The sequence below is a fragment of the Oncorhynchus masou genome, chromosome 12 (genome assembly GCF_036934945.1).
Source record: "Oncorhynchus masou masou isolate Uvic2021 chromosome 12, UVic_Omas_1.1, whole genome shotgun sequence".
Taxonomy (NCBI): Eukaryota; Metazoa; Chordata; class Actinopteri; order Salmoniformes; family Salmonidae; genus Oncorhynchus; species Oncorhynchus masou.
This window is the reverse complement of record NC_088223.1, coordinates 24,929,521-24,938,818: the sequence shown is the minus strand read 5'-3', so window position 1 is coordinate 24,938,818 and position 9,298 is coordinate 24,929,521. Positions and strand designations below refer to the sequence as shown.

General features: G+C 45.0%; 1 protein-coding gene across 1 annotated transcript in view; it reads left to right on the top strand.

Moving 5' to 3' along the window:
• The first annotated feature begins 5,249 nt into the window (after positions 1 to 5,249).
• LOC135549744 (triple functional domain protein-like) overlaps positions 5,250 to 9,298 on the top strand; it is a 162,906-nt gene continuing 158,857 nt past the window's right edge. Inside the window, exon 1 of the mRNA XM_064980005.1 lies at positions 5,250 to 5,560. Coding sequence (XP_064836077.1) covers positions 5,491 to 5,560 — 70 coding nt within the window. The 5' untranslated portion in view covers positions 5,250 to 5,490. The remainder of the gene's footprint in view (positions 5,561 to 9,298) is intronic.

Here is a 9,298-nt window from a genome sequence, read left to right as displayed (position 1 = left end):
CAAGCACCATGGTCTTGTAGCGGATGCGAGCTTCAACTGGAAGCCAGTGGAGAGAGCGGAGGAGCGGGGTGACGTGAGAGAACTTGGGAAGGTTGAACACCAGACGGGCTGCGGCGTTCTGGATGAGTTGTAGGGGTTTAATGGCACAGGCAGGGAGCCCAGCCAACAGCGAGTTGCAGTAATCCAGACGGGAGATGACAAGTGCCTGGATTAGGACCTGCGCCGCTTCCTGTGTGAGGCAGGGTCGTACTCTGCGGATGTTGTAGAGCATGAACCTACAGGAACGGGCCACCGCCATGATGTTGGTTGAGAATGACAGGGTGTTGTCCAGGATCACGCCAAGGTTCTTAGCGCTCTGGGAGGAGGACACAATGGAGTTGTCAACCGTGATGGCGAGATCATGGAACGGGCAGTCCTTCCCCGGGAGGAAGAGCAGCTCCGTCTTGCCGAGGTTCAGCTTGGGGTGGTGATCCGTCATCCACACTGATATGTCTGCCAGACATGCAGAGATGCGATTCGCCACCTGGTCATCAGAAGGGGGAAAGGAGAAGATTAATTGTGTGTCGTCTGCATAGCAATGATAGGAGAGACCATGTGAGGTTATGACAAAGCCAAGTGACTTGGTGTATAGCGAGAATAGGAGAGGGCCTAGAACAGAGCCCTGGGGGACACCAGTGGTGAGAGCGCGTGGCGAGGAGACAGATTCTCGCCACGCCACCTGGTAGGAGCGACCTGTCAGGTAGGACGCAATCCAAGCGTGGGCCGCACCGGAGATGCCCAACTCTGAGAGAGGGTGGAGAGGAGGATCTGATGGTTCACAGTATCGAAGGCAGCCGATAGGTCTAGTAGGATGAGAGCAGAGGAGAGAGAGTTAGCTTTAGCAGTGCGGAGCGCCTCCGTGATACAGAGAAGAGCAGTCTCAGTTGAATGACTAGTCTTGAAACCTGACTGATTTGGATCAAGAAGGTCATTCTGAGAGAGATAGCGGGAGAGCTGGCCAAGGACGGCACGTTCAAGAGTTTTGGAGAGAAAAGAAAGAAGGGATACTGGTCTGTAGTTGTTGACATCGGAGGGATCGAGTGTAGGTTTTTTCAGAAGGGGTGCAACTCTCGCTCTCTTGAAGATGGAAGGGACGTAGCCAGCGGTCAGGGATGAGTTGATGAGCGAGGTGAGGTAAGGGAGAAGGTCTCCGGAAATGGTCTGGAGAAGAGAGGAGGGGATAGGGTCAAGCGGGCAGGTTGTTGGGCAGCCGTCCGTCACAAGAAGCGAGATTTCATCTGGAGAGAGAGGGGAGAAAGAGGTCAGAGCACAGGGTAGGGCAGTGTGAGCAGAACCAGCGGTGTCGTTTGACTTAGCAAACGAGGATCGGATGTCGTCGACCTTCTTTTCAAAATGGTTGACGAAGTCATCTGCAGAGAGGGAGGAGGGGGAGGGGGAGGAGGATTCAGGAGGGAGGAGAAGGTGGCAAAGAGCTTCCTAGGGTTAGAGGCAGATGCTTGGAATTTAGAGTGGTAGAAAGTGGCTTTAGCAGCAGAGACAGAGGAGGAAAATGTAGAGAGGAGGGAGTGAAAGGATGCCAGGTCCGCAGGGAGGCGAGTTTTCCTCCATTTCCGCTCGGCTGCCCGGAGCTCTGTTCTGTGAGCTCGCAATGAGTCATCGAGCCACGGAGCGGGAGGGGAGGACCGAGCCGGCCTGGAGGATAGGGGACATAGAGAGTCAAAGGATGCAGAAAGGGAAGAGAGGAGGGTTGAGGAGGCAGAATCAGGAGATAGGTTGGAGAAGGTATGAGCAGAGGGAAGAGATGATAAAATGGAAGAGGAGAGAGTAGCGGGGGAGAGAGAGCGAAGGTTGGGACGGCGCGATACCATCCGAGTAGGGGCAGTGTGGGAAGTGTTGGATGAGAGCGAGAGGGAAAAGGATACAAGGTAGTGGTCGGAGACTTGGAGAGGAGTTGCAATGAGGTTAGTGGAAGAACAGCATCTAGTAAAGATGAGGTCGAGCATATTGCCTGCCTTGTGAGTAGGGGGGGAAGGTGAGAGGGTGAGGTCAAAAGAGGAGAGGAGTGGAAAGAAGGAGGCAGAGAGGAATGAGTCAAAGGTAGACGTGGGGAGGTTAAAGTCGCCCAGGACTGTGAGAGGTGAGCCGTCCTCAGGAAAGGAGCTTATCAAGGCATCAAGCTCATTGATGAACTCTCCGAGGGAACCTGGAGGGCGATAAATGATAAGGATGTTAAGCTTGAAAGGGGTGGTAACTGTGACAGCATGGAATTCAAAGGAGGCGATAGACAGATGGGTAAGGGGAGAAAGAGAGAATGACCACTTGGGAGAGATGAGGATCCCGGTGCCACCACCCCGCTGACCAGAAGCTGTTTACCACCCCTACTTTGTCACAACACAACTGATTGGCTCAAAAACATTAAGAAGGAAAGAAATTCCACAGATTAACTTTTAACAAGGCACACCTGTTAATTGAAATGCATTCCAGGTGACTACATCCTGAAGCTGGTTGAGTGAATGCCAAAAGTGTGCAAAGCAGTCATCAAGGCAAATTAAGAATCTCAAATATATTTTGATTTATTTAACACTTTTTTGGTTACTACATGTGTTATTTTATAGTTTTGATGTCTTAACTATTATTCTACAATGTAGAAAATAGTAAAAATAAAGAAAAACCCTTGAATGAGTAGGTGTTCTCAAACTTTTGACCGGTAGTGTGCACCATAGAAGACTGAAATTTAACAAAATCCTTTAACATAAGACACCAGATTTTTATGTTAAAAAACATTTAATGTTCATTTATTATGAAATTATGAAAAATATGTATTCCACCCATGAGGCCTTCAGAAAGTATTTATTTTTCCACATTTTGTTCTTTTACAATGTGGGATTAAAATGGATTTAATTTTACATTTTTGTCAAAGATCTAAATAAAATACTCTATAATGTCAAAGTGGAAGAAAAATTAGATTTGTTTTTTAATTAATGAAAATGAAACACTAATATATCTTAATTAAGTATTCAGCCTCTGAGTCAATAACGTAAACTCGTATATATCGGCTTGGTCCGTACAATTGCCCTTATTTTAGCGCCCCAAAAACGTAATACTTCCAGATAAACTGTAATGTCAATACCATTGTAAAGCACAATTTCTCCCCTTTCCAACAGAATCAATTACATGACCTAAACGCTGCCCGTTTCTGCATGATTCAAGAAGTTGTGAGCCCCGTCAGGTCCTTTTAAAAATGGCGGGTGGGGAAGCGAAACTAATGCGTGATAATGAGGAGAGATGTTGTGTGGGAAAATTGCTTTTTTTCATTCGCTCTGTCCAACTTATCACCTCTAAAATGTAAATAAAACGCTATAAAGAGTTTATATAATGTGTCATTACATACCTATTTGAAGGTTTGTGTCGAATTTGAATCGGGTTTTTAGGGCGGTGCTAAAGTGATCTTAGAAGTAAATAGCGGCTTTGAGAATGATGATCGCATGCAATGATGATGAAAAAAATGACTAGGTATCCCCCTTTACCCCCGTCACTGTCCATTTCTTGTTTTTAAAGGATGAGAGAAGTGCTACACCTGATGGAGAGAGATTGTAAGACAGAAATAGTTGCTTTATGTGTGCTGTATGTTACGCCATGACACGTCAATATGTAACGGAGGGTCAGTTTTTTCAACTTTTCTCCAATACTATAGAGCCATTACCATGTCAATCAACGCTTGAATAGAAACCTAGTTCACACCCCCGATTTTGACGTCAACACAGTCGCTACAGTCCCATTAGTTTTCTTTGTAGCCTCGTTTGAATGTTGCGGTTGCGCACATTTGTACGGAATGGGGTGAGTTTACGTTACATGTTAAAATCACCTTTGGCAGCGATTATAGCTCTTTCTGGGTACATCCCTAAGAGCTTTACACACACGGATTATACAATATTTGCACATTATTATTTTTTGAATTATTCCTACTCTGTCAAGTTAGTTGTTGATCATTGCAAGACAGCCATTTCATGTCTTGCCATAGATTTAAGTGAAAACTGTATCTAGGCCACTCAGGAACATTCAATGTTGAGTTAGGAAGGGCAACTGAGTTAGGAAGGACGCCTTTAACTGTGTAGTGACTGGGTGTATTGATACGCCATCCAAAGTGTAATTACTAACTTCAAAGGGATATTTAATGTCTGCTTCTTTTCCCCCCATATACAAGTAGGTCTGTGTTTTAAATTCACTGCTCGACTAAGGGACCTTACAGATAATTGTATGTGTGGGGTACAGAGATGAGGTAGTCATTCAAAAATAATGTTAAACACTATTATTACACAGAGTGAGTCCATGCAACTTATTATGTATAAGCAAAATTATACTCCTGAACTTAACAATGCGATTGAATAGTTATTGATTCAAGACATTTCAGCATTTCATTTTGAATTCATTTGTAAAAAAATATATATAAACATAATTCCACTTTGGTATTGTGTGTAGGCCAGTGACACAAAATAACTAAATTTAATACATTTTAAATTCATACTGTAACACAACAAAATGTGGAAAATGTCAAGGGGTGTGAATACTTTATGAAGGCACTGTATATAGGATGAGCCATGACTATTATGCAGTATGAAGCGGGTAAAACAGTATGTAAACATTATTAAAGTAACTAGTGTTTAAAGACCATGTTCATAGGGCAGCAGTCTCTAAGGTGAAGGGTTGAGTACCAGGTGGTTGGTTACCTGTACGTAACAGTGACTAAGGTACTGGGCGGGCCAGTTGGTTGTTACTGTTTAACAGTCTGATGGCCTGGAGATAGAATCTCACCCTAAACGAATCCTGCAGAGAGTAGGCTAGTTAACGTACTTATGATATTCTTGTAGTTGTCTTGTAGTTGTCTTTATAGGGTCTTCAGTAGGCCTTTCAAATGACTATTGGTTAGGCTACACACTGACCAAATCCGAATTAATTTATTCTGCAACCTAACATTTGTATTTGAGAGAATCAGATCAACAATCAACACATGCATTAATTCGTGTCCTAACATGATATCCAAAACACTGTGTATATGCAATATTCATGTTTACCTTGTAGGCCAATCTGCACAGTGCACACTGATTTAAAAAGGCACAAATCGCTGTCATACCCATTAATGATTCACAGACACTGCAGTTGTCACGGGTCAACCCGATCGCCCGTCCTCTGTCTGCACGTTTCCGAAGTCTCTCGGAGATTCACCGAACATAGACCCATCCCTTCCCGAATCCCGTGCCCCCCTCCACAACGACTCTCCTTTCGACTCGGAGGAGGAACCCGGCGGCCGCCCAGCTGTGCATTTGTAGCTATTACCCAAGATGGAGGTTTGCTGATGGCAGTAGCATCTAGGAGCGATCCTGCCCGCCCCTGTGTCTTGGCCGACGCTTTCCGAAAGCGAACAGATTTTTTACATTGATAACGTTGGCAGGAATTACCCCACCGCATTGAGAATTTAGTTGGGCCACCATCATGAGCTCTGGGGACGGAGCGGAGGAGACGTCAAAGGACGCGGCCGATATAGCGGCGTTCTTTAAATCTGGTAAGCCCGAAAACGAACACGCCTGGGAGAGCAAAAGAGCCGCTCCTTCAAGTCGAGATGGAGGGACATTGTTCCCGATTGAGCACTGTATTTTCGGTATCGGCGCGTTGGTAGGGTGGGGGTAGGTTTTCAACTAAACATTCTCCCAGGTGTTGTTGCTCATGTGTAGAAGCAATAATGGATCGGAACAACAGTGGCTGTTATGCAGAATTAATGGTGTGAGAGATGTCGTGCATTTGTTACACACTCATTATAATGTAACTAACCATGTCATCCAGGTAGGAGAACTCGCGACTCCGGTAGCAGCCCCACTCCCCACTGTCGACAGACACATGCCAACTCACGTTTGATTAGCTTTATAACCGACTGCAGGCCGAAATTAGCTAACTAACCATCGTGCTTACGTTTGATGTATGCAAAGAAAACACATTGAATACATAGCTAAGATATTTACTACAATTTACCTATATAAAAATAGCTAAATCACAACGACAGGTGCGCGAGCGATCAAGCTAGCTAGCCAGCTAATTAGATAGCCAATGGAATGGACTGGGACATCAAACATCTCACTGTCGGATTGCTAGCTAATGTTAGATATATTTCATGGAAACAGCTCAACGCAATAGTTGATTGTTAAGTAAAACATGTAACGTGCTAATCGTTTCCGTGCTGTTAAAATAGGACACAACCCGAGCGTGCTAGCTATGTAAACAATACCGTGGCGTGGCATGCATTCTTGCTCTCTGGACTGTGGCTAGGTCAGCTAGCTAGATGGCTAGCTGTAAGGTTCCCCTATGGCCCTAAGGCATATGATGCATGCACTTGATTGTGATTTACTTTACGATGCATAAATCAGTTCAGATGAGTCTATTTTCTAAATTAGTAACGTTGGTGACTGCACAATGTGTGAATGCAAAAGATGATCATAGCAATTTTCTCGGCTAACGTTAGTCATGCTAGCTAGCTGGCTGAGCGATGTGCAATCCATTTTTCTGGGCCTATCCTGATTCAGTAGTATAACATTACAACATATAACATTACATTATATGTATAACATTACTATCTCGTTAACTCGTACTTGGATATGGAGGCTCCCAGTCTGACATTCTTCCATTTCTATTCCATTATCCTATTTCTTAATTCGAGACTTCAGTCGATGATTTCTGTGCCTTGATTAAATGAGCTAATTTTGACTCGAGGTTATCATCAGATGTAGGTAGCAATGTTTTATTCCTAGTATGATTTTGATACAACAGTCATATGCTGAAAATGTAAATGGGACTTCGTTCTTATCATTATAGCTGGATAGTTTTGTGGATAGGGTTCAATTTATTGGTGGTGCATAGGTGCTGAACCCCCATTGTCAAATCAATTAATTAGACCAATCAAATGGTGGCAATTGGGTTGATTGGAGGGTGACATTAACCCTCTGTGTGTGTGTGTGTGTGTGTGTGTGTGTGTGTGTTTGACGGCTTCACTGGTCAGTCTCAACCTCATTGAAGGAGAAGATGAGAGGAAGCAACTGTAGACTGTTGAGACGCAGCCTTTGACTCCACTCTGGCTGTATCTATTGATAATAACCCACATGAGAAGTGCTGTATGTGCATTATGGCTGCAGTTAGTTCTTCTGTGATGATGGCTCCAGTCATCTTGCTCTGAGTGAAACCTCTTAAACACTCAAATTCAAATCTCTACCTCGAAGCTCGTTCCATTGCTTTTATCATTCTTCCCCTCTAATAGGGGACTTATTTATACATGAGAAAACCAGGAGTATTCCGGACCTCATAGGGTGAGATTGGATTGCCCTCGTAATAGACAGTCCCAGTCTACAACCACATCCCATTTAAACCACTAGACTAACCCTTAACCAATATTCAAACATTTACCCAAACCCTTCCTCCTATTTTTTTTTCTAAGTTGTAGTAACTTCCTTATTGGTTATAATGTTCATTTGGGATCATGTTCCTCTGGCTTTTCCTCTGTCCCATGTGTTTTGGCTCTCTCCAGTAGAAGTTACCTGTAGGCACAGATCTAAGATCAGCTTACCTTCCCTAAAGCTTTCCCCAACCTTTAGAGGACAAAACTCTAAACTGACCTTATATCAGTCTCTGGTTTCATCCTTTGTAGCTGGATTGTTCTGGGTTATTATTATGGGGTGTCATTGCAGTGTTTTGACACCCTTGTGAGAATGCTTGGTAACCAGCAGAGCAGTGCCCTGTTATCACTGCAGGCAACAAAGCTCTGATTGACAGCTGAGCTCAGATTGAGTTGTGGGTCTGTGTTTGTTTGTGTGTGCGTCTCTTGTAGGTCTGTTTGTGTGTGAGTGTTCATGCATGCACATTGGAGCTGGAGTAGACTCAAGCCATCTCACTCTACAGTCCTCTCTGCAATCATCTCTGTAATCAAAAAGCTCTCAGTCTCACTGCTGAATTAGGCCTTCTCCAAACATCACATTTCAATTTCAGAATGTTTTTGTTGCTTCTGCTGCTCTATCGTTCCCTTTCTCCAAACATCAAATTGAAGTTAAGGGTTAAGTTTAGACACGCATTCTGAATAAAGTTTGACATTATCATAAAATAAAAAATACGCCAATCCAGAATCATGGGATTACGCCCATCTGGCACCCCAGTCCACCCCATCTGGCACCCCAGTCCACCCCATCTGGCACCCCAGTCCACCCCATCTGGCACCCCAGTCCACCCCATCTGGCACCCCAGTCCACCCCATCTGGCACCCCAGTCCGGCACCCCAGTCCACCCCATCTGGCACCCCAGTCCACCCCATCTGGCACCCCAGTCCACCCCATCTGGCACCCCAGTCCACCCCATCTGGCACCCCAGTCCACCCCATCTGGCACCCCAGTCCACCCCATCTGGCACCCCAGTCCACCCCATCTGGCACCCCAGTCCACCCCATCTGGCACCCCAGTCCACCCCATCTGGCACCCCAGTCCACCCCATCTGGCACCCCAGTCCACGCCATTGCAAAACCCAAAACCCATGTCCTCAGGACATGGATAGATAGACCAGGCCCCTAGTGTCCGGTCTGAAGTGTGAAGTCACAAGCTCTGCTGGTCGGCTACTGCGTCGTAACCTACCGGTGCCAAAATCTCTGGTCTGCCCTAGAAAGCCTATGTAAATTGCGATCGCCAGAAACGGTCTCCCCAAAAAATGTTGACGTCCATTTTGGACTCTAAAATGAGTTTCTTAGGATCCTGTTCGATCCCCATGGTGAACTATTTTAAAGTTTGCTACAAATTGAGATATAGAATTAAATAGTGATCCATTCTTACAACTACATTTGTCATCACACAGGACCACGTGCTGACACAGACCAATCACGGGCCGGCAGGCTACGAGGAGGCTCACACCCTCATGCACCCTCTTTGCACGTGTCTCTCAGGCAGGATTAAAACGATGACATCCAACATGATCCTTTGCTAGTAACGGCCACTTTCACCATGATCCACAGGTGCCATTCAGCAGCATCCAGCAATATGAAGCGCTTCAAATACTTCCTGCTTCATGTACCATCTGACGTTTTTCCATAAGAATACGTGGATGATATCCGCGCTATCACAATCTACTGGTTTTAATGTCTATGGGTTCGACATCCAATTTTGAGGTCAATTTTGAACGATCTCTCTTCTGTAATACGCAGTGATACTCGCATCAACACTACGGGACCAATATCTCTAGCGACGTCAAACAAGGAATTGTGTACTATATGAGTTAATAA